This window comes from Styela clava, chromosome 9, assembly GCF_964204865.1.
Source record: "Styela clava chromosome 9, kaStyClav1.hap1.2, whole genome shotgun sequence".
NCBI classification, from domain to species: Eukaryota; Metazoa; Chordata; class Ascidiacea; order Stolidobranchia; family Styelidae; genus Styela; species Styela clava.
Window position 1 is genome coordinate 17,753,269 of NC_135258.1, and position 26,557 is coordinate 17,779,825.

Below are 26,557 nucleotides of genomic sequence, written 5' to 3' on the forward strand. Positions count from 1 at the left end.
ATTAATATGAAATCAGGCAGATCAGCGTCAGCAAAATCAGAAAAAATTAGCAGACTTGAGCTTGGCTCATCAAAACTCCGATAAAATGTTCATTAGTGCATGTGAATTAAAAAATACTTGAAAATATAGAACATTGAACAGAATAAAAACTTACAGAAGATACTGTTGGTTGACTAGAAATTCCAAATGAGAATTTACTGCCCTGGTTTGTATTCATGCCAAACAACCCAGGCTTTGCTTCTCCAGCTGTGAATACCAATAACAATATTAGAAATGTATTCCAACAATCAGTTCAAAAACTGCTTAATTACATTATTTTCATGTAATCAAGTAATTGATGTACTAAATATATATCTAAAATGTACATATGGCAGTTTTTTTTAAACCTATTGGCACTGGCACCTACCTGGTGCTTGTGTGGCATTCGGATTTGCTTGCCTACAACATTGGCAATTTGCATTGTCTTGTTCATTTTCCACATAACAAGATTCACATCTCCAACTGCCGACTTTTTTGGTGACCTTCAGTACACCAGTAGTTGATACTTGTGAAACGGATGGTTCAGGGATGGTAGCTGCTGTACTGGCTGTATCAGATTCTGAATTTTAAAGAGAAACTTGTAAATGTTGGCAAAATAAAGAAACATGAACATCTCATCCAATTATTCTGTCAACCAGAGTAGTTCCCAGTCCATTCTGCTTGAAATGCTCCTTGTCAACAGAGTTGAAAGTTCATTAAAGTAAAAAAACATTTTTAGAAAAAAATATATATATATCATTTAAGTCATTGTTTACTGGATAGCCATGTGAACCAGAGTAAAACAGATATCTAGTTTATTTCAAAACAAATGAGAAGAGTAACAACTTACTTTCTGAAGTTTGTACGCCGAATACTGAAGTAGTAGACACCTGAAAAAAAAACATGATAACTGCTTTTGACTTATTGAAGATTTATGATTTGCAAAATAAATACCCTAGTAAAAATCAGTTCAGTTGTACTAAATTTTTTAAACAAAGGTGATTCTACTTCTATAATTAAATCAGAAGTGACCTATTCAAATAAAAAATTACAAATAATAATACTCACAGTAGTCGCAGAAGTTGACTTGTTTTTACCAAAAGTAAAACCAGTTGAACCAAAACTTAATGTTGCTGAATCTAAATGTGAGTGGATGTAAAAAACTGACTGTAGTTCAAGCAGAAAATAAAAAATTCAATTGCAGTAGATTGTCAATCACCCCATACTTTTTGCCTAGATATATACTATTAGTAGTATGCTCTTTATGGTCGATAGAACAGTTTTTGAAAATGAACGCATTTATATAGCCTTCTAATTCAGAAATTTACTATTTGGTTTAGTATTTAATGCTGCTGCCAGCAAATATAGTATCCGATATTAAATTTACCAGATGGATATAATAGCAAACCAACAAATCTAATTCAAGAATGATGATACATACTCGATTGCACAGGCTGCTGATTTCCAAATATTGGTTTTAATACCTGTATAAAATAAATATGTGAGCATAATAACCTTGTTGAGCAGCAAACTAGGAAAAACTGTGAGTTTTTATTTAAAGTGAAAAGTAAATTCAGATTTCAGCCCATTCTTGTGGCCCCCTTAGGGGGCTGAGGGCCCCCGGTTGAGAACCGCTGGTATATCAAAAGTAAAACTGGACTGAGATTACAAAAACATCTGGTTTAGTTTTCTGAAAGCTAAAGCCATATTCCTGAACAAGAGACCTTGCTCAATTATAAACTAAATAAACACTACTTTCTTTGTTTTTCCAAATAAATTATAATGTGATTGATAAAATACAATTTCAATCTTAAAATACATCTGGTCTTCCTCAGGGCTCAAGGCAGGGACCTATATTTTTCCAAATAATTATGAATGAACACATGGATAGAAATGTGTTTAGCGTTGTTATGAACATCGCCATACGTATAGCGTGGTATACTAAAGTACCATCTCGAAGAAACACAATTCTATTTCCCCCATTAAGGTTGTTCACTATTTTATTATAAAGTAGCCTATGCTTCCCTTGTTTCAAATCATTCCCTGTGATGTTATGTTGTCTTATAAAATTAATTAAAGCTCCATAATATTTATGAGGAAAAAATACATGAGTTACACTATTATTCGTAGTTAAATTAAAAAATAAACAAAGTTGTTGACCAATATTATATTCAATAAAATTCAAAACTGATGGTCTATATTGCTCAGCAGTAATATTGATTTTTTCATAATAATAGTCAAAAGCAGTCATTATATATAAACACATGGTAAACAAATGTATATTAATTATATCATAACCTCCAAATGCCTTATTTTTGCACAGTGTTTCGATTTTCAATATACTTTTTCCATCAAAAACAAACTTTTCTATACTTTCATTTATCTGTTTTGCAATATTCAATGGAATGGGGTATAGTTTTGCATAGAATAAAAACAAAAGTAAATTTTCAGTTTTATCATTAAACATTTGCCATCTAATTATAACGGAATATTCAGCAGCTCAGGTATTGTAATTCTGGCTTTATTCAAGCATTTTTGCCAGTTTTCTTCACATGTGTCCGAATTTGAAAATATTACTCCAAGTATATTCAAAGTGTTTACAATAGGTATATTTACAAAAAAGTTGGGGTTATTCCATATTCCTAATATTAAAAGTTTGCTTTTTCCAATGTTTAACGACATCCCAGTTGCTATTTGAAATCTGTTTATCATATCCATTGCCGTATAGACAGAATTTTTGTTACGTAAAGTCAATGTGATGTCATCAGCGTAACTAATATGTTTTATTTCCTTATTTTGTGGAATCTTTATTCCATTGATATCTCTATGGGTAATAATTTTATTGAGCAGAGGTTCAATTGCCAGCGTAAACATGAATAAACTTAAAGGATCTCCTTGTCTAACTCCTCTTTCAAGTTTAACAGTTTCACTTAAGTAGCCATTTATCAACAGTCTGGTTTTTGAATCTGTGTACAAAGTCCGAATTACATTTATGAACTTTTCTTTGAATCCAAATTTTCCAAGTACTTTAAAAAGATAATCCAAGTCTACACTATCAAATGCCTTATTAAAATCTAATGATAACAATGAAGATTCCCCAGCTTTATTCTGTTCTTGAATGCATATATCTCTCAACAGGTTTAGTGAATCCGAGATTCTTCGTCCTGGAATAGCAGTTTGGTGTCTGTCAATAATGTCAGGAAGTACCATTTTTAATCTATTTGCTAACATCTTTGTCAAGATTTTATAATCATTGTTTAATAATGCTATTGGTCTATAGTTTTCAATTTTATCCAGTTCTCCCTTTTTATGTATAAGAGTTGTATAACTAATTTTCATGTCATTTGTTATAAGGCAGTTTTCATATATTTCTTCCAATACCTCAAATAAATCAAATTTTATGATGTCCCAGCATTTTTTGTAGAACTCTACACTTATCCCATCAGGTCCTGGAGTTTTGCCTTCTTTTAAAATTTTGATAGTTTCCAGAACTTCATTTAAAATTATCGGCCTTTGTATGGTTTCTGCTTCATCTTCTTGCAATTTTATGGAATCAGGAATAGCTGTTATAAAATAATTCTGAGTGTATATGTTGGTGTGTTGCTTTTTGTATAAATCTTGATAAAAATTCTTGACTATATACATTTTCTCTGTTAATTCATCTTGTATGTCTCCTTCTTTGGTTCTTAATTTGTTTATGTAACATTCTTTGTGCTTTTTTCTCAACTTTCTGAAAAAATACTTGTTACATTTCTCATGTGTATCGTAATGGTGCGCCAAGTTTAAAATTCTTATTTTTTCACTTTTTTGTCTTTGTTTTGAAATTAATTCTCTTTTTAATTTGTTGAATGCGGTTAAAACCTTTTCACCTTTATCTAATTTTTCTTTTAATTCTTCCATTTGTTGCATTCCTTTATCATAATCTGGCTTTTCTTTTTTTGCCATTTTAATAGAGTGTTTGATAGTCAAATCTTTGATCTTTTTCTTAATTTCGCTCCACCACTGAGTTTTTGTAACAAATAAAATTTTCAATGAACACCAATTATTCCACTTATTTTTGAGTTCTTCAAGGTAGTTTTGGTTGTCATAAACAGATACATTGTTTTTCCAATATCCGTTTCCTTTCTCTTCAAGGTTACTGAAAATTTAAACTTCTACGGAATACATGTCATGATCAGAGTTATATGTAGGAAAACAATAGAGATTGGTTACATTACACAATCTATGGGAACAGTAAATACGATCTAGTCTTGCTTGCACAGTTGTATTTCTCCATGTGTAAAAGGGGTTACTATTAGGTAGAAATTCCACAGAGTCAACTAAATCAAAAGTATTTATCAGCTCATTTAAAGCATCGGACACATATTCTTTTTTAACTCTTTTGTTGTCTATTGTTCGATCTTTGTCTATGTCGTGCACACAGTTCATATCACCGCCTAAAATTACTATATGTCGAGAATATAAGAATCTATAGATGTTATTATAAAAATTTTCCTGTTTTAAATTGTTTGTCCGACAGGGAGCATATATATTCACTAAATGAATCTTTTCTCCATGAATATTTATATCTGAAGTGAGAACTCTTCCATCTTTATCAAATAGGATATTATAAAATGAAAAACTTGCTAGCTTTGACTTTAGTAATATGGCAACACCTTTTGAATTTGAATCACCATTATTCCATATGCTATTTCCATATTTCCATTCTCTACTCCATTTTAGTTCAACATCTGCAGTACAATGCGTTTCTTGAAGAAATATTACATCTGCCTTTTTCATAGATAGTTCAAGAAAAACATCTCTGCGTTTCAAATTGTCTCTGAGTCCATTTACATTTAACGTAAGAATTGTTAAATAAAGTACCATTGTAAGACTAAGGGTTTTATTTTTTATTTTTAGTGTAAATTAGTTGAGTAAATGAGGATTTAACAGAAACTTTATTCACTCGTGCTTTTCAGGTATTCATTGGCCTCTTCTAACGTCATGGTTATTTGTTTTTTTCTTTTTTCTGGATGGCGATCTTACATTTGTAGAGGTGTTAGCTGAAGTCTCTTGTGTTGAGTCATTCTCTTGTTGCTGTGCGGTTGTTCCTACGTATAAGACTGTTTTTTCTGATGTACTGGATTGCGTTGTTGTTTTGGAGTTCATCTCTTCTTCATTATTCAAGTCAATCATCTCATCATTTCCGTCACTGATATCTGAAAGATTACCAAACATTTGTGGTTGCAAGTATGGTCTTGTTTGAGTTTCCGGTGTATGATCTTCACTTATTTCATTGGCAGGTGTGCTTTGGGTTGGGTTTTCATTTGGTTGCTGTTCTCTATTATTATTATCTTCTGTCAAAATAATTTTCTCTTTTCGTGTTTGTTGAGTAACTTTTTCTGTTCCTTTTTCCTTTTCGTCAATTTCATTCTGTCCTGGATTTAGTGGTCTTTGTCCTGTGTTTTTATATCTATCAAATTTCGGAATGAAGTTTTCGCATTCATTTTTTATGTGTCCAATTTCACCACATATACGACAAGTTGGAGTCTGGCCCCAATATTTGACAACGAGTGAATGACCTTTTATTTTCACATAGCTTTTAATAGGTTTTTTCATTAGATCATCTTTTTTTATAAAAAATCTTCTTATGCCATTTTTCATATTAAATCTGTCTTTCAATATAAGCGGTTCTCCTACGGATCCATGATGTTCTTCAAAATGTTCTTTGACTTCTTTATTTTTCATCGGACATGGTACATTGTGCACAAATACTGCCACATTTTCAGGTACATAGAGCCTATGAAAAGGTAGAGTTTCAGCACCTACTTTTTTTAACTCCCAAAGTTTCTTGTCTACATCAATAGCTGTTGTTCTTGTTTTAAACGTTAAATCAACAGTGTATCTGGATGTAATAACAAATCCATCCACTGTGTCAAACACTACATCAAGTTTCCTAAAAAATTCCCAAATATCTTCTCTTCTGATCACTTTTTCATCATTAAATTTCAGTGCCATACATTTCGATCTATCTAGTGTGCCTCTCTCCTCTTCATCCCTTCTACGGCTTTCCTTCAATATTTCAGAGTAAAGCGACATCTTCAGACATGCCGTTTTACTCTCAGTGATTTTATTCAAGTTTCAATTTAGATACTATTTATATAACTTATATCTCTTTTTTTCTTTTTCTTTATATCATATATTCTAGCTTTGAAAGTATTGGGAATCACATAAATCCCAACAAGTCCTGACCAACTAGTCTTCTGCCAATCATTAGCATAGTATTTAAAGTGATTATAAAGTCATTACTGCAATAGTTGATCTGAAATAATCAAATTGCGTTTTGTAATTCACGCTGATTTCAATTGAGTAATTAGGAAATTTTCGCATTCTTGAAAATTACACCTAGCACAATTAAATAACCAATGATTTCGGTATAGATGAGGAAGGTACAAATACTCGAGATAGCAAAACATCTTGTGTTTTATTCTGAAATGTGGCATTGAATTATTTTATTCTGCTATTTCCAGTAAAACATAACAAGTTTTGTATTTAAGCACTACAAACAACCATGCAATGGCACATTCTGCAGTTGCATTTTTAATGCTTGTGAACCACCAATGTAAAAATAAGAATTTGCAACCCAGTTTTGAATACACCTATGAATGACGAATGTAAATTATTTTCAAATAGTAGTTCAGTTTTCCTACCATTTTTTCTGACAACAATCAATGACTTATGGATAACATCATACACAATTTACTTATTGATACTAACGACACAATTCTTTATTCTCATCCTGACACGAAGTCCAATAAATAACACCAATTGGATTTTTGGAAATAGAATCTGGATTTCCAACTGGTGGGTCTGAACCTAAAAAATAATCTTGCAAATCTTTCATTATATTTCTCTCTGAATCCTGAACAAATCATCATGACTGGAATATTTCTTTTTCCATCAACATTATATGGTCTAGTACAGAGGTGGGCAATCCCTGGCACGCGTGCCAAACTTGGCACACAAGCCCATTCATTTGGCACGCAAGCGAGGTCTCAGAAACGAGATCGTCCTATTTCAGATAAAAATTGAAATATCGTTTGTTAACAATATGTTATTTATTTAAACTCTTTTTGTCCTTTCATAACATATGGCTTTAAAGAAATATTTATATTGTGGCGTAACAACTGAGCTCTCGACGAATTTTGTCAGGATGAACACAACGTTCATTTGGCTACATTGTTATACGTAATTTATATTTCTGACCGATTTATGAAGTTGTGCAGCTCATGTTGGTTAGTGTTACTTGCCAACTTACTGTTATAAATTGATTTCGAAAGAAATATAAGCTATCGGGAAAGGGAATACAAGAGAGAAGTGCAGAAAACGAACTATTACATGATTGGGATGCCATTCTCAAGAATTTTTTTAAAGCCTAAAAACTACTTTACTCTACAACAAAGGTCGGCAAACTGAGTGCCAAATGCGGCCCGCGAGCTAATTTGTTGCGACCCTCGAACAACCCGACATTTATTGAATGAAACAAAAATTGATCTCAAATTTATTATTGTCTGTAAGCAGATTTATGTGGTAACAAGTTCTGCTGTATGGCACTTGTTTTGTGATATGTAGCGTCAGTTGCATGTCGTTTGAGTTAATTGTGATTTTTAAAATTAAAAAATGTTTGGGAAACTCAGGGTAGCTTGCGACGAGGGCCGAACATTCCAATGTGCTTCGACGATAATTTCGACAGGGCAAAACATGTAACGGGCACGTTTGGAAGAGCATATTGCTGCGAACAGCTTTATCTAAAATGCATTACACTTGGAATAAACTTCGTACTCGCTTGTCAGATTTTCTTTGGACGACTTACCGTGGGCAAGTTGGCATAAAAACATCATTCTTTACATTAATAACAAGTAAATAAAAACAATATGTTGTTGGATAATATATATATTGAAAAACGGCACATACACATCTCATACCAGCAGGCTTTTAACACAATAATAGAAGGTGTGAATGCGCCACAATTTGAAATTCAATCTAGCGATTGTTCGAAGGCGGAAATATTGCGGCCTGCGCGCTACAGGGAATGTGTATATTCGGCCCGCGAGTACATAAAGTTTGCCGACCACTGTTCCACATCATCTGCATGGGCTTGTGAATCTTAGTTCTCAGTTATGATCGGAACGTTATTAAGTCTCTTTACTAAGTCTTTGCTATTTACTAAGTCTCGTAACAGGAGTAGCCTGGAAGTTGAAACCAATAGTTCGTGTATTTCCTTGAAAGATACAAAATACAAATCAATGTAAAATCTCAGTGGTAATGCAGCAGCAGAAGTCTCACTGATAGAATAAAAAAAGTAATCAAATCCATTTGTCGGACTGTTACTTATCCGAATAGTGAATCCGTCCATACATGTTTAAAAGGTTTAATATTATGTATTTTTGTTTTGGAAGTAGCAAAGCATTGTTTTTAATTTTGGTCGGCACGCGAAAGAATTTTGTTGTTAAATTTAGCCGATTTTGGCACGCGAGCCGAAAAAAGTTGCGCACCCCTGGCCTAGCAGTTATCATTTTCAATTTCCAGATGCTAAAAGTGCTCTTTGAATCTTCGAAACTTGCTTCTCTAAGAGAAGTTCTTAGACGCCATATTCAGTTAGCTAGAGGCCCTCATTCATTTACCATCACTTTTTTACTATTATTATTTTACAGATGTTATAACTGCTGTTTTGAACTTTCAAAACTTTGCATCGTTATGAAAAGGTTTTCAGTCAGCAAGCTACCATTCGCTTACTGTCATCATTACCTCTAAACAAACAAATTTCAAGTAAGAAACCCGTCAAAAACTCCAGTTATGTAGATTCACTATGTTATAGCTGCATTCATGAGCATAATGACCTGAACTAATCTATATAATACCGATTTTAACTGACATGTAATGCATAGACCTCATTCCATATAGACTGGGAGCTGCAAAGAACTTGCTCAAATACGTTACTAAATCACTTCTGATTAGGCGCACATATCCTTGTTTTGGTCAAAAACCGTTTAGCTGGAAACCACCATATATAGAAGCCACTGACATCCATGCAGGCCAACTAATCTGGTTCTCTCTTCATTGTAATATTAAACAGATTATTACATCTATACATTTTGTTCTTAGTTTTTGTTCAATAAATAATGAGACAAGAATTAAAAATAATATTTAATGTTCACAATGCTGAAAATTGTTTTACTTACGCTTGCATTCGTGGAAGGAATCTGAAAATATTAGATATGCAATGTTATTATTATAATTACATATTATCATAATAGTATTTAGAATGGATCAAAATATCTCACCCCAAAGGAAAATCCAGTTGGTTTTGAAGAGATGCCAAATGCAAATGTTGATGCAGAAGGCTTTGTTTCCTCTGGAAACATTAACATAGTTTTGGGTGAGAAATAAAAAATTAAAAAAAAGAATTGGGTTGATATAAATATCCAACAAGATTTTGAAATGAGTTAATTTAAAATGACATCCTACTCATAATAAAAACTTCACTGCAAATTTTGTAACGAATTGTAATAAGCATAAGCTTTGGTATGGGGGCAACTATACTGATGGCATTACTGAACCATTCAGACAAGTATTTCCAATTCAAAGTATTTAGTTATAATAGAGTTTAAGACATGGTATTGATACAATCCGAAAACTTACCAACTTTGGGTGCCGATGGATTAGGCAAACCACAGCATGGGCATTTTGAATCAGTAGGTTCATTCAAAGCATAACATCCCGAACAATTCCAAGCTCCAGCCTTCTTATCAACTACCAACATTCCTTTTGTGGAAGAGACTTGTGTTTGGGCAATACTAAAAAAATGAAGTAAAAAGTTAAATAGAACAAATGGTATACAAAAAAAAATCATCAAGAAAACTATCATTGGAAAACAATTAAAAGAGATTACCTTTGTGGCGTGGTCTGGCTGGTAGTTGTAGATACAGTTGATAATTTGAAAGATGATGTTGTAGCAGTAGTTTGGGTTGATAACTTGATAAAAGAAACAGTAGTTGTCAATGAAGAGACATCTGAAAAACAGTGTAAGCATATAATATAGAAATAACTGTATATAAAAGAGATAACTATAGTTAAAATACTGAAACTGGTTATTAAATGTGGCCAATAGTATAGAGGCCTCTCAAAAGTTATGTAAAAAGAACTTTTACAATATTCAGTTGAGCATATCAATTGGACTATCTGTTTATGATTGTTTTTAATTGTTGGCTCGGCATGAGTAAATATGCCAGAAATGCCCCTGGTGGAAACATTTATTTATGAAACCAACTCAGAAAAGAGTTGGAAATGCCATCAACTTACAAACTTATTTGTTCTAATGTCATTCAAAACAAATTTCAAACAAAGAACCCAAGCTACATGGAAAAAATATTTACCTTTTCCTTGCAATATATCTTTTGCTTGATTAACAACCTTCACAAAGTCAGAAGCCTCTTCAGCAGTTTTAAATCGAACAGCGAGTACTTCTGGTTTAGGTTCAACATCTGGATCAGAATGATCAACAGCAGTCCAAGTCCATGCTTTATCAGAATTTCCAAGATGTGAGAACTTCATTTCAGGAATAATGTAATGGTTTGCACATAGCTTCAAAACCTGGAAAGTGAGTATTAATTATGTAAAAAATTGTGTCATTTGAAAAGTTTCTCATAATATCTAAACTTTTCCTAATATTATCATTGCAAAATCAATATACCAAATCATATACTGTATTTCATAACAGTATAATGATCTAAAAATATGCAATCCCTTCCAAGATTACTTGGAAGGGATTGCATATTTTTAATGCCACGAATTTCCACTGATGAGCCAAGATACAAATATGGTTGTGCACAGATACCAATGATTACCGAAATATTGATTGAAAAATGGAACAGTTCCATCTCATTAAAGAAAGGCACATTCCGTGCGGCCTGCAAAACAATTTTAGCGTGCATTAAATCATTGGCAGAACATTTTTGAGTTATTTTTGAACTATTCCAACTGGGAATAGCCCTTTTCCTAATCCCAATGTCAGGATTCATGTTTGTTAAAATCACAGAATTTTAATGTTGTATCTATAAACGTCAAGACACGCCAATATCATTACAGCTTTGCTTACCTGGTCTCTTCGCATTACAATTCTACTTTTCTTTGTGCCAGCATTGTGTAAAATTTTCATTTCACCAATTCCTTTTTCTTTCCATTGTTTGTCAATGTATTTATATAACTTCACACGATGACAATAAAGAACCTAAAAGCGAGACAACAGTCAGTACAATCTTTTCCAATATGGTTTATGACCAAACCATGACTAACCGGAAGACTTAGGCCTCTGGGGCACCAAATAGAGTAAAAGTATATGAATAATATCACTGAATGACAGTCATACAAGAAAAAAATTTCTAACAATATTTCATCATAAAATTTAAATATAAAAGAGGAGACTCTAAAAGAGTTTCGATCTTGCTACAAATTCGTTCAAGGAAGAGAGTAAGTATTGTATAAACCTTATAGTAGTATCACCAACTAATTTTCACTAAACGTTTCGATCACAAGCAATCGGTTCTATGAGGTGAGAAATAAATCGCCAGGGTTCCTCGTTATTTTCGAGGAACATTTTTTCTTCGGTATTCCCGAAGTATGTGAACCAAGATGGCAGACATCGGAATGTAGTATGCGTAACAGGTTAGGGTTGGGACTAGGGCTGGGAATTTCAGGGAAAACACTTTAACCGTTAACCGGGTAAAATTAACCGGTTAATCGCCGCGTGACGTTTGACGTAATAATTATAATTTCAGCTTGTTACGTCACAATGGTTATAAAGCAATTTCGCGTGTTCTTATCCCGGTATCGCTCAAAATTATTCATGAATCGAGATAGTTTCATGATTTCTCTGCTGCAAAAGATATGCAGCGTGGTTCGGGCATGTGGAAATGTTTTAGAAAACCGATTCCGTTGTTAATAAACGTCATTTATGTGACAAACTTTTAATGTTCGATATGCAAATTCTACTTCGAGATATAAATCATAAAGAAAAAAGGCATCAACCGCACACTTGTTGTATAACATTGAATATCCGATTTTGCAATGAAATCGTGAACAATATCAATCGATTTGATTAAACGCCGCAAGAGATAAATTTGCGATGACGTAATCATATTTGACGAAATTGTACGGTATGAAGATGATTTGTACCTGAGATGTCAGTTAACGGTTAAAATAAATCATAACCGTTAACCATCTGAAATCGGTTAACCGTTTAACCATTCCCAGCCCTAGTTAGGACATAATTTCAGGTACAAATACTACGGGAGAACCTGGTATTGCCCTGGTACACATACTACGTTCCATTTTCCACCATTTTGGTTCACATACTCTTAGATGACCTTTTCTCCCGTTTATTGTTAATAAAACAAATCAATCAAGTAGCAATGTAGTAAATACCTGTTCATCTTCTTCTCCTGTTTTAGTTTCGACTTTATCAGGAAGTTTAACAATCGGTTCAAAATGAGGACCATCTCCAGATTCATTATGTATGTCTTCATTTTGATCATCATCATTATTTGAGCTTTCTGGTTTTGTTTCTTGATTTATAATGTAATGAAATATAAAATTATATTGTCAATGCATAGAATTCATGGTAGTGCAAATCATATCTAAATTCTCAACAAGAATCCAAAAAAAAACGTGTAATTCTATGATATTTCAGCAATAGCACTAAAAAACACCAACACTACCTACAAAGGGATCAACTTAAATATATCAAATATATCGCCATTCTCCGGATTGCCTTCCTGTACAGACTATTAAATAATTTCTTGCTACTAGTTTTTGAATTTGCTGCATTAACCAACTAAAAATTCAAACTTACCAGCAGTGAAAACCAGCTTCTGTGGCAAACCCGCGATTTTTGCTTCAAGGTTAGCAGCTGCTGCTGATGGTTTTGGAAAAGCAAAAGAAAATTTTGGGATTGTTACATCACTGGTAGAAGATTTGCTCTCTGAAGTAAAGTTAGCAATAATAGGTTAATATCAGTGACATTAAGAAACACAGTAGGATTCGACCACCGTTCTTATCAAATTGAATAGGCGTCAGGACGAGAGAAGATGATGAGCTTCCTAGAAATAAGATTTCCTGGCTCAAGCTTCATCTACATTCCATAAAAAAGATTCCTTATAAACGGTAGAGAATTCTGGCATCTTATCAAAAAAATATTATCACCTATAAATAAATTAAAACGTTTTCGATGGACACATTGAAACAAATAATAAATTGAAAAAAATCCCCATTCGCTTGAGTATTTGGTGTCTCAATTGTACTATCAGATGTAGACTGACTTGCAGATACTACCATTGGAGGTTTAGTATTTAAAGATGGTACTGAATGTGGATATTGAGTTAATATTGAATACATATACCTCCTCGTGCTACTATCGAGTTTGTAGTTTTAGGCAAAGTATCCACAGTAAATGCAGGTTTGTGTGAAGTTACTTTTGCAGTTGCAGACGCGCGTACAGGTGTACCTAATATCAAAATCAAACATAGGCAAGCAAAACTAAAGTAATCAACAGACAAATAAATGTCAACTTGCTCAAAGACGAGCATGTAAAACACCTCAAACAAAAATTCCCATGCCTGAATCAGGTAGAACTTCATTTACAAGAATAATCAAAAGGTACTATACCTCCACTGAGTTTAATATTAATTTCCTTTCCTTCTGTAAACTTTTCTTTGAATGAATTCGCAAGTTCAGAAGTTTTGAATCGAATAGCAAATCCTTCCTGTTTGCTTTCCTCCTCAGAAAAATCCAATGCATGCCATATCCATGCTTTATCTGATTTAGGCATCGGTTGTAATTCCAAATCTTTTCCAATTAAGTGATTACAGCATATTTTTAGAATCTGGGAATCGAATATGAAATTCATTAATAAAAATGTGTAGTAGAACGCCAGAAAAAGCGGCCTTTAGAGAGTATACAAAGATAGCTACAAAAGATTTGCAAATACAAACTGGGTGAAACATAATAACAAAAATTTGATTACAATTTTAAGTTACAAAAATATCCAATATGTTATGGAAATACTGAATTTATAGTGAATTATAAATTTTAGTGATAATTGACAAAAACAACTTGTGGAACAATAGGTTCATGGTGTTCATTAATTCCGCTTCCTAAATTATGATCCTTTAAATGCACCACTTTTCATAGTTTCTCATTATTTTAATAACAATTACAACAACAATGAAGGAACGAACAATTGATTCCGCAATAGTAGCAATTATCCATCAAAATTTCATTTTCACATAACACTGCAAGTATCAACCCTTAAGCGCTGAGAGAGTCTAGTGCTAAAGTTTAACTAAATACTGAAACTCGGTTCAGATTAGGAACATTTCTGATAAACAACATAGCTAGAATGTTGTAAATGCATTCGATGATTATTTTCAGCTGCTACCTGATCCCGTCTCATGAGAATTCGGTATTTTCCAGTTTCTTTATGTTTTAATATCTTTATCACACCAACACCTCTTTCCTTCCATTGCCCTTGAGTCCATCTATACAATTTTGCACTTTCAGAGAAAACAGCTTCCTCATCCTCCTCACCAGTACGTATCTATGGAATAAAATTTAACTGATGAAAGCCTGGCCCATTTACATTCACAAATACAAAAGAATAAAAAATGCAAAAATTGAGATAATATGAAAAGGATTTTGAATCACAATCCCTTTTTGAGAACGATAATTTGTGACTTAGATATGTATGAACAACAAGTAACAAATGATATTTAAAAAGTTTGGATCTAGAAAATGAACATGATAAATCACTGACCTCAACTTCAGACAATCTCACAATTGGTTCAAAGTGAGGACCAGTATCGTTCTGAGATGTTTTTGCATCTTCTGCCTCTTCATCTGCTTTCAGTTTATCATTTGCTTTATCCATTTCTTCTGGAGTTTGGAATTTATAATTCCATGCTATAAGAAAATCATGTCAAATTGTATGCTGGACTAGGTAACACATTTTTGTAAAATTAATTTGAAATTTTTTTACATTTTAATCCTCTGCCTCAAGTATATGATGCAAATTGAAAGAATTTGATGCCAGGTCCTATATTAATTATGAATACTAACTGTTAGATGCAGTAGCCTGATCCTTATTATCAGGAAAATTGATGTGTTCAGGATAATTAATTTCAAGTCGACGTTGCAACTCAGGTGATGCTGGTTGGTAAGCTGAGCTTCCACCATTGGACTGAAAATGTAATAATTTTGTTTTGTAAAAGATACTACTAAAACGTCAAGTAATATTGATAAATCGAAGTGGAAAATAATCGGGAACAATGACATGTTTTAATATGACCAATACAACCAACAAATGTATCAGAAGTCAAGTTTATGTGTTTGTATTTTGATAATTTGGACAAATGTTTATTTGAAATTTAAAATTGCACGAAGATGATAGGAAAAAGTACATCTGGGCTGGGCGGGGCTTTGAGATGGATATCCTTGCTGGTATGAAAGCATATTGTAGTATGGACTCCCAAATTGCATTGGGATACTGATTTGTCTAAGTACAGCTTGCTGGTAAAATTTATCAACAAACGCAAAGAATCTTTGGATCCAAGGACTATCCAAAGTATTGTTATCTTCTACTTTCAGCTAAACATTATTGCGACCCCTGCTCTGATGTTGTTTTATATGAAATGACAAACCTGGTGCATTGGACTGCCTGGCATCTGTCCTTCCGATTGAGTCAAGTGAACAACTCTTCCTAGTGCAATTGGTGTAGCAAATTGTGACTGATTGACTTGATCTCGCAATTGCTGCAACTGTAGTTGCATGGCCTCTTGCTGTTTTTGATATTTTACCGATTCTGCAACTGCAATGTTATGGTAATATGATAATTTAAGACTTCTTTTCTGATCCAGGCTTAGGCATGAGACTAATTAGCCAGTTGATAAACATTCCAAATACAAACATTGATGTAATATAAATGAAACAGTCAAAATTATATAAATAGCACTTGCGTTTTCTTGAAGTTACCCAGTACATACAAAAAAACGTAAATGAGTCTTTGGAAAGGGTGTTAATTCTTCATAAAGAAGGAATAAATAATAACTAGAAATCAATTCATATCCATAAAATTGAATGCCAATCGAACTATGAATTATTGATTAAGATGCAAATCAGTAACGTCAATTGGTTCAAACAATATAAGCAGACAAATGAAGCAGTTATTTTTACTGTTTAATCCTCAAATTTATCATCTAAAAAACTTACCGTTAATTTAGCAAGTTGCTCAACAACCGATTTCAAAACTATTTCTTTCTTTTCCTGAAATAAATCAATCAAAATTTAAAACTCAAGCTCTGGTGAATTCATGCTCTGTTTGGTTTCATGGGGTTTTATGTGGCTTGTTTCGCCTTGGTTATTTTAAGGAAAAAAATTAATTGCAAACTACGATTCGTCATGTTTCAATTAAACATATTATGATTCATTGCGCATTCTTCTTTTACGTCAAAAATACCTGAACGCCTTCATCCAATTTACCATGCAATCATCCATTATTATGTTACAAAATAACTAATAGAAATATAAGTTTGGTGTTGACATGTGATTATACTGAACAACACCATACATATAGCTCGATCTAAAGTAGAAAATACATATAAGCGTATAAGTATGTAGTTTGTATCCAATCTGGTATAGTTTTTAAAAAATAAAAGCAGGAGACTTCAAGACAAGGCCTTGCTTAACTATAACGTAAGTTTAAATAAGCACTACTTGCTTTGTTTTTTCAAATGACTATCAAATATAATGTGGTTCCCAACTTGATTGGCATAACTTTCGAAAAAAAATAATATTTATATACATAATTCTTTGCACCTGGTTATAAAAAGTCGATTGTGCTTACACAAGCGATAGATTGACAATATCACACATCAATCAAATACGAGCGATAAATTGACAATATTACACATCAATCAAATACATTCTGACAAAAAATAAGGAGTTCAAGTAATGACATACAAAAGTGATACTTTTGCAGAGATATGAAGTGGTTAATTAATTATTGGTGTGGACATTTGATGTCTCCTGGGCAACGCTTAATCGTGATTGAATCATTCTCTGACTTTGCAATTCATTTTGCTGGATTCTCTCTCTGTCATAATTATTTTACAGATCGTTATGGCAATTTGTTACATTTTTTGAAACAAAAATTATAAACAAAGTATAATGTTTAAATGCAAAAAATTGTTTTAATTATGCTTATATTCGTGGAAAAGATATAAAGCCATTAGATATACATTGTAAATGTTAGAGTTAGATATTATTATAACCATATATAAGATAAATCAACAAAATCTCACCTCAAATCCAGTTGGTTTTGAAGAGGTGCCAAATTTTGATGCAAAAGGCTTTCCTTTTGCTTCCTCTGAAAATTTTAATATACGGTTCAGTATAAATAATAAACAATTACGAAAAAATAGTTAGATTGAGAAATATTTCAAACAACTTTTTCTTAAAAAAATTAATTCAAATGACATCTCATCTGCACGTATGAACTTCCCTGCAAGATTTGGTAACGAAATGTAACAGGCAAGAGCTTTCAAATGAGGGGTCAAATATACTATAGTGTGATTCCCGATTGAACCATTCAAACAAAAATTTACCCATTCATAATGTTTATTTATATTTCAGCATAAGACATAGTATCGATCAACTTTGAAATCTCACCAACTTTGGGTGCTGACAGATTAGGTGTACCACAGCATAGGCATTTTGAGTCAGTAGGTCCATTCTGAGCATAACAATCAAAACCATTCCACGCTCCAGCTTTCTTATCAGCAATCAACATTCCTTTTTTAGAATAGGCTTGTGTTTGGGAAACACTAGAACAATGAAGTAAAGTTGATAAACACCACATAAATATTTATCACAAAAAATTATCATTGGAAAATACTTAAAAAGCTTGCCTTTGTGACATTGTCTGACTGGTAGTTGTAGATATAGTTGACAATTTATAAGATGATGATTTAGCACTTGTAGAAGTGTGGGTTGATGATGTAATAGAAGTAACAGTAGTCTTCATTGATGAATCAGCTGAAGAACAGTGCAAGCATATAATACAGGATTTATTGTTTATAGAAGATGACTATAGTTAGACTACTAACACTGGTTGGTACAAATGACCAATAAAAGAGAAGCATTTTGGGAAAATTTAAAGCCAAATGATAAATATTGAATGAATATGCCTCCTTGTAATATTGTTATGTTTGAAAATTTTGAAAAGGTATCAACAACAGATGCTGAATCTTAAGAAATCACTTTTGTAGTAGTATTCAAAGTGGAGCACGCTGATGTCCTTAAATTCAAAATAAGCTTGCACATATTCTGTAATTAATCAATTAATTAATAAACAGCAAGAAATGTTGTAAATGTAGAAAATTTGCAAAAAGAAGTTTCATAAGTTTGTCATGTCATAATTTGGTAACACCACTTCGATAGAAATTATATAAAATATACCACACGCAGGTTGTTGTTGTAGTTTATAATTTAATTTCCCATTATCTCGATCATGAATATATTTCAGTATTTTGTCTTCTTTTTCTTCTTCTAACCTTTCATCAAAATCTGAAAAGCAACAATAATTAAAGTTATTGTGGTTCACAGTTTTGTTAACTTCAAATGAGTTACTGGCATAGACTAAAAAATGAAATTTTCTAAAGATTTTCCTGAAAGAAAAAAAAAAGTATAAACAAAAAGTCTAAAACTACCACATGATATTCTATTTTCCATATAGATAAAATGTAGATGGAAGAAGCAATTTTTCAGCTCTTCTGCGTTGATCTTCCGTTGGTTTTACTTCCGACACAAATATAACATCATCATCCTTTTCATTTCTTACTGGTTTTAAATGGAAAATAAAGTTTGAAAATTTTCAGTCTAAATTTTATGTTTAAGCTGCTTTGCGAGGTTTCTTATTTATATAAAAGTTCACAATAAATTATTTCGGCCCAAATAGTCAATGAAACCACCTAGTATAAGTATAAACTAAATAACTTATTGACAATTTAATGAAATCTTTAAAAAATTCTGAGTGCATTCAAAAAAATGAAACAATTTTGAGTGCTACAGAATTAATGCATATTGATAAATATATTATTATAATATCCATTTCATATAATAATGGTTAGGTCACCCAAAAACTCCAAAATATTTCTCATTTTTTTTTCAAGCATTTACAGCTGCAGTTTTATATTACCTGTTGAAGAAAAACCATCATTTTCTGATACTGAATATGAAAATGTGAATTTCGAAGCCTCTTCCACTGTGGGTTTTTGCTTGCTCTGAAAATTTTTTGAGTCTGAAAGATTTTGAAAATGCATTTTTAATATTTTGATGCTATTAAATAAACTGTATTTAAATCAAAGTGTGATGTTCACTTGAGAATCTAGCCGAATAGACACTCAATTAACAAAGCAATGACTTGATGCCTCGCTAACAAAAAGAATTCATGTGCTGGTCAGTTACTGCTTTCATTCCCCATTCCATGTATATGAAACAATTGCTAACTATTATAATATCTGACTACGGCTGGGTGAATTTAATATGACAATCACAATGACTGATAATCTTTTTAAAAAACTAGTACACATCAGAAAAATAATTATTTATAATCCCTACATAGCACAATGTGATGATCAAAATATTGAAATTTGAGAATCAGATGAAAATAATATTCAAACATTGAAAAAAAATATTTCACTCAATATAAGGACATACCTCCTGTCTGTAGACAATTAAATGCTAACTTGTAAAAAAATATATTTTAGATCAAAATTTGAATGAACATAGGATTAATGGAATACATGGGAAGATATCTCAGATGAATTTAGTTATTCTAACCATTTTAGGATTGATGATCAAAAATCCAAAATAACTGAAATATTCCTGGGATTTTTCATTCACAATATTTCAAGATTTATATAATAATAATGCATTAATCTAATTTGCAGAACATCATTCAATTTCTAGCATGTTAAAACAACCCCAAACCATATTTGGTATTAATTGTATATACAGCACACCAATAAAAACATAAAATAATATAAAGGGATTTTTGAATGCAGGAAGGAGCAATTTTTCAGCTTTTTAACCTTTTCTTCTGGTGGTATCAATTCCTACACAACAATAACATCATTATCTATTTTATTTGTTACTGGTTGCAAATAAAAAATGAAATTTCTAGAGTCTATTGTGCTCTTTATACAATTTCTGTTAATCTGTAAATAAAACTGAATAAGTCTTAGCCAATTCTGCAAAAGCGTAAGCTAAGTGCATATTAAAAATGAAGAAAAGATTAAATAAAATTGAATGCAGAAATGAATATTTATAGCTTATAATAATGATTTCAATTAATAAAGGTTGGATCGCCCGTCGTCATGAAATTTTTCCCTCTTTTTTGTTAAATTACCACTGTAGTTCAATATTACCTGTTGATGACAATCCAACATTTCCAAACACCGGTTTTGAAAATGTGAATTTTGAAGAGTGTGCTACTTTAGGTTTTGGCTTGCTCTGAAAAATTCTGGAATCTGAAAGAAAAATGGATTACAAATATTTTGATGTTGTTGCATAAAAACCTTCAGTATGCATTTTAATTTGAATCATATTGCTCGCTCGAGAAACTAGCCAAATAGACAATGAAATCCAGAAGCAATTACTAAATGGTTGGTGCTTCATATGAAGTATTAAGAACATGCTTGCCAACATATGTAATTCACTTGCTGGTCAGTAATCGCTTCCATCCCCATACGAACCTGTTCATATGAAACAATTGACTGGGAAACTATTCCACAATCTGCCAACAACTGGTAATCGAATGATTAAGGAGTGATTTAAATATGATAAACCTAATACCCGATATCTTCAACCAATCAATAAGACTCATGTGAACAGCATAATCTTAGAAAGATAATTTTCGAAATCAATAAAATCCGAGAATTGGATGTGAATCATGTATAAAAATTGAAAAAAAAAATTCAGTCATTATGTGGACATAACCCATGTAATGCTAACTTGTAAGAGAAACTGTTTGAGATTAAAATTGACATTAACCTAAATATTAATAAATTACATGGAAATTGTTCCTTAGATGAATTTTGTTATACTGGGCATTAAATCATTAATGATATTTAAAAAAAAATAACTGAGATATTTCAGAGATTATTTATTTAAAATACCTCACGATTGACATATTGTTGCATCAATTTAATTTGCAGAATAGCATTTATTTTTTCGCATATTAAATCTACTGCAAACTGTACATATCTTGTAATAAATTGTATATCTAATACAACAATATGTATATAACTTCATAAAAAAAATATTTTGCATTTTAGTCAAAATCATTTTCTTAGCCCTCAACGAAACAGCTGTACCAGTATATATTGTAACAGGTTCTTTAAAACCATTTGCTGTAGTTGCTTCATTTTTATAAAACAGTATCCTAAACATATTCAAAGGTGAATGTATAGCAAGTTTTATGAAATATTCTCATTTTACTATGACATACATGCATTTCTCTGAATCAATACAGAAATATTTGAATAATTGGTATATCCAGATATTTGGTTCGAATACCAAAATGATAAACTCAGACATCTTTAGTTCATGCCAAAACATAACTTCATATATATAAGAATATATATATATACATACTGACATATGTAAAATTTTGTAATTTCGATTTTTATAATAAATAAGTAGATATGAAGTCAAATATAATACAAATAAATTACCTGTATCAACATGCGTGAGTAAACTTGAAGACCATGAGTTTGGTATCGTAAAATCAAATACATTTGAGGAACCAGATATATCGCGTAGGATTCGCGATATTGTTGACATACTCCATTCCGTATTATCGTTATTCAATATTTTCTGCGATTCACTGGTAGACAATCTCGCACCAGCAAGAAGTTTCAAGCCCAACATATCATCAGAAATAGATGTCTGAAACATTTTGAGTCTCGAATGGCGATTTTCGAACCTGGTAATATACGATGCCATTGCTTCTGAAGGCCATCTCACACAAGAATCAAAATCAAGAAATGCAGAAAAACAATCAGCTTTTAACTCTTTATATAGTCCGGCAGAATCGGGCCTTAACATTGTTTTGGGACATCAAGTTTTTTTTATTGTTTAGATATAATGTATATGACATATATAATGATACCCAGGTGGGTGTGGAGTATATAATGTTGAGCAATTTTTTTTAAGTGGATTTAAAGTATTCGGCCCAAGATGACGCACATCCTGAACCCTAACTTGGTAAACATACAATGTTCAGGTTGTGCGCCATCTTGGTACGAATACTTCAGGAGCGCCTTTTTGTTAAAAACAATTATTTCATAACTACATGGTTTAGTTTTGCATACATGGCAACATTGAATCTCCTTACAATGTCAGAAATTTAATTTTAGTAGAATAAATGGTGGTTTATTTCACTAATACAAGCCAAGATCCATCGACAGCATCTAGCCACTTTCTATTGCGCTCTTCAAACTACATTTGCGTTGCCGCGCGCATTTAGTTTTCCTAGTTTAAGCTTAGGGACTTGGGAAATATTTTATTAGTTGAATTGGATTGGAATATTTGACCTCGTCTTTCACTCCGAACAGGGCCATGTAAAACCATCCACTGGTATCTAAAGATGTGTAACGAGTTTTCTTTTGGAAGAACCGCAACCTTTCAGTGCTGCATTGACTTTGGCAAAATTAATATATCTTTGTGGAGATAGAAGGTATGCGTATGCAAAACCGAGATGTGCACCTGTTATGCCAACACAGTTGAGTCAAAGTTTTGAATACTAGTACATCACACACATCTTCCTGCGTGCTTCGGTTGTACGTAGTAACGCGCACATTTTTGCGCACATGTATCAAATTCCACTTGATTATTGAGCTATAGGTTTTTGACGAGCTTTTGTGTATGATTTCATTCCATAGAATTTGTATGCTGTTCTAAAGAATACTAGTTTCAGCTTTTTCATTCATCCAAACCTCGTGTTAAAAGTAAGTTTTGTAATATTGCGTGTTGGTTTCCAATATTCTTAAATCGGTGATGCCAGTAAATCTTAAATACAAAAAGATCAGTAACATCTGCAATAAAAACAGCAGTACCCTCTCAAATGACAGTTGGGGGATGGATACTCTTAGTATCTGCTCCATCGCGTGCCTCTTACAGTCTTACCAGTTTACATGCGTGTCAATTGGTATCTAAGCTCAGCCAGAGACAAAAAGTTTCGGACTGCAGTTGGCGTGACGAAATGTTTTTAAATATATATTCTACAATAAGATTATTTGATTGTATACTACTGAAAGTTCCGCCTTATATGTCTTTTCCCATTGCACTATTCCTTTATTGATATTCGATAATATGAAGCTCACTGACATAGTTCTTAAAGTGTGTAGATGGGTATAATCTTTTCCACGCTGTTCAGGTGGGAATGCGCGAATATATATAAGAATTGCTAATATTGGTTTGCAATGCGATGAAATCCCATCTTGGCATTTCTGCCTCTCGCAATTGCTGCGTATACTTATCGGGGAAGTTCTGTGGCGTGGTTATCAAATGAAAAAAAAAAAACATGGGAGTATTTTTTCTACTTCTCTACTACTATCAAACCTTGACATTTTGTGAAAACTTTTTTCCATGCAACCTTTCTATAAAACATCCCCAACAACCACAATTAATTCTGTTATTAAACTTCCGAAACAAACACATCATCAACAGATGCATATATCACCAAGTAGATATTGCTGAATTGATCTTTATTTTACCATTTTTCATGTAATTCTTTTTGGTAAACCTATTATCTATCGTAAATACAGCACATTTGACAATGTTGTAGTGTGCCACTGCTTTTTTTGGCCTCACATATTTGATATTTGTAGTTAGAGCTCTTGGGGCTCTGTCAAACAAAGTTACATACAAAATATTAGTTGTAAATTGCAAAACATGATCATGTTGTTGGAATAACTTGGCATTTTACCACCCGTATATCATTCATTGTTGAGAATATTAATAAAATCATAAAATTTAAAAATCCGTTCTTGTGAAATTTTTGTTGTAGCTAAATTCCAGGGACAGCATGACAACAGGCAAGAGAAGCACGGTCGCCTCTTTTAGTTTATGACAGGGTTTCTTTCTCCCGTCCTCCTTGGAGGCCGCTGATCGGTTATCTGGGAGCACGAACAAACAGATGGAAATGCGAATATACAATTACAATGTATTTTTATAGAAGAGAAGAAGCAAAAGTGTTGAGAGTCTTTGGTAGTTTGAAAAGCATTGGCATGGAACATAAGAATGAACTACATTCTTTCCCAGGGATATACTATGAAATGTAGCAATTTTCTCATGCTTGTTCTCGTGATATCATTATCTTTCACTGTGTCGTCGTGATCATCCCGCTGCCTAACAATTCTCGCTAACAAATAATTGACTGTTCTCCACTGGGTGTATATCCACTTGAACCACTGGCATTAGCAGGCTTGTATTGTTAATTGCAACAAAAACGGGTATTTTGAAATAGTACTCTTTATTTTACGCGCATGTTTCGACAGTATTTCCATATACTTAATATGGGTCGCGACCCAAACTGGGCTCAACAAATACCTAAAAGTGATTGATTTTATTTCCTAGTAAATTTGGTGCTTGCGTAGTTTGTGCACCAAGATTGCGCACAACCTGAACATAGTATTGTAACAGGTTATGGTTCAGGTTGTGCGTCATTATGATGCACAGGTTTGACGAAAAACACTAATACAAATAACGAGCCGTAAAAAAAATTGCTCAAGGCTGTAAACTCCACACCCATGTAGAAATGATGGGCAATGACCCCAAGATGAATAATCACAAATAAAAAAAACTTTATGTCTGAAATCAAACTTGGGCCAAAAAGGTCCCCGGACTTATCTGCCGGACTAATAAGTAATGTCAAGTTTTTTCAATAATTCTCTGATTCCATTCTCACTACGGAGAACTGATTCTTTAATTTCTAGTGCTGATTCTTTTGCTTTATCTTGCAAACTCAGAGCGACTACGATAGCTTGCTTTGACTTTGGAACATTCGTTGCGATCGACCATAGCTGTATTGCCTTCTTCCAATTAGCATACGATTTTTCATTTTCAATTAAAGGTGGGCGATGATCCACCATATTTTGTAAATGTCTATTCTAGTACTTATTTTTCATATTTCAGGATACGAATTTTTATTCACAATTAAAGGTAGGAGATGATCCACCATGTTGGGAAATTCACATTAAAATCATAATTTACACTTAAATTATGTGGAAATTCTGCTTGTGAAAATAATAGAATAGTATGTCATTAAACATAAACTATAGCCTGCCACTCAAATAAATAAATCATCATAACAAATAAATAAATCTATCCATCATCCATCCATCAGTTTATTCAACAGCAGCACTGCAGTATATCACTTAATATTTAAATACCCACCCACGTTGATATCGCATTTCATCAAATAATTACCGTCATTTCCTCATACAGAGGTATTTAAAATGCTGCATAGTAGAACTTACATAGTTAATGTACCCATTGAAATATAAAATCCGTCGCTGGCATTTTATAATTCAGGATTTGATTACAAGGACAAAACTTTCATAAAAGGGTATTATCCGCCAAAGGGTATTGTCCTTACCAATTCAATAACTGAACTCGAGTCGTGCCCATTTGTACGATAAAGCACATACAATGTAAGGAGCAAAACGAGATCAGCCATTGTTGTTGACATGGGCTAACCAGGATTTGAAATCGTAACAACTCGTGTTTACGAAATATAAATCACCATAAAAATAAATTAATCATTAACCATCTTACCATTATTAAGCATATCTATGACATATCTACGACAATCAATATTAACGAGTTCAAACGAGCAACACAATAAACTTCGTAAAATAAATGTTCTGTTAAGCCGTTGTGACGAGACAACACAGTAACAACGTTAAGAATTTCAGAACAGTCACACGAACAGTTCTTCACGCAGGAATGCTAGAAGCATATCCACTCGTCGGGACGAGATTGTTAACAGTAAAGCCGATAACTTACCAGTGCTTTCGGAATCTTAATTTGCAGCCAAGGTGAAAAGCTGGATTATTTTCCCAGATCGTCGGATATCGAATATAACGAAGTCGCATAAACCTCGTAAGCCTCTGTAGAAACCATTTTGTCATTTTACGGTAGCATATTATTAAATTTCCTTCGCTTGCAAACTTGCATTTTCAATCAATACGGATTTCCAAGCATGGCATTTCTATCACACGATCGGCTATTAGCTTTTTCAAAATTCAAATATTCTTCATTTCATTATTTTTGTCTAATTACAGAAATATTCAGTGCGCAACTCTGCTTCTGCCAAACAAATATCATTTTAAGTACCTCTTGGGTATGAAGCGTCCTAACCAGAATATAAAACTAACAACAGCCT

At 32.6% G+C, this 26,557-nt stretch overlaps 3 protein-coding genes across 5 annotated transcripts in view; all 3 read right to left on the minus strand.

The window, feature by feature from the left end:
• Positions 1-15,912, minus strand: part of LOC144427380 (E3 SUMO-protein ligase RanBP2-like) — a 189,085-nt gene extending 173,173 nt beyond the window's left edge. The window contains exons 1-14 of one of the 3 annotated variants that reach the window (XM_078116542.1): positions 15,750-15,912; positions 15,169-15,289; positions 14,867-15,012; positions 14,492-14,650; positions 13,720-13,936; positions 13,454-13,558; positions 12,908-13,036; positions 12,481-12,626; positions 11,156-11,287; positions 10,434-10,650; positions 9,950-10,070; positions 9,700-9,854; positions 9,342-9,412; positions 9,240-9,260 (exon numbers count right to left, since the gene is read on the minus strand). In XM_078116542.1, coding sequence (XP_077972668.1) covers positions 9,240-9,260; positions 9,342-9,412; positions 9,700-9,854; positions 9,950-10,070; positions 10,434-10,650; positions 11,156-11,287; positions 12,481-12,626; positions 12,908-13,036; positions 13,454-13,558; positions 13,720-13,936; positions 14,492-14,650; positions 14,867-15,012; positions 15,169-15,289; positions 15,750-15,878 — 1,869 coding nt within the window. In that variant the 5' untranslated portion in view covers positions 15,879-15,912. The remainder of the gene's footprint in view (positions 1-9,239; positions 9,261-9,341; positions 9,413-9,699; positions 9,855-9,949; positions 10,071-10,433; positions 10,651-11,155; positions 11,288-12,480; positions 12,627-12,907; positions 13,037-13,453; positions 13,559-13,719; positions 13,937-14,491; positions 14,651-14,866; positions 15,013-15,168; positions 15,290-15,749) is intronic. The other 2 variants (XM_078116543.1, XM_078116541.1) reach the window with 2 other exon arrangements.
• On the minus strand, positions 4,882-6,165 carry LOC144427381 (uncharacterized). The gene has a single exon (XM_078116545.1). The coding sequence runs from the start codon at positions 6,094-6,096 to the stop codon at positions 4,981-4,983; it is 1,116 nt and encodes a 371-aa protein (XP_077972671.1). The 5' UTR covers positions 6,097-6,165; the 3' UTR covers positions 4,882-4,980.
• A 2,652-nt stretch (positions 15,913-18,564) lies between the features above and the next one.
• Positions 18,565-22,247, minus strand: LOC120339094 (uncharacterized). The gene is made up of 5 exons (XM_078116546.1): positions 21,843-22,247; positions 20,535-20,636; positions 19,304-19,405; positions 18,816-18,945; positions 18,565-18,672 (listed from the first exon to the last, which is right to left on the minus strand). Exons 1-4 carry the CDS (start codon positions 22,213-22,215, stop codon positions 18,827-18,829), a joined length of 696 nt encoding a protein of 231 aa, XP_077972672.1. The 5' UTR covers positions 22,216-22,247; the 3' UTR covers positions 18,565-18,672; positions 18,816-18,826.
• Between the last annotated feature and the right edge of the window lie 4,310 nt (positions 22,248-26,557).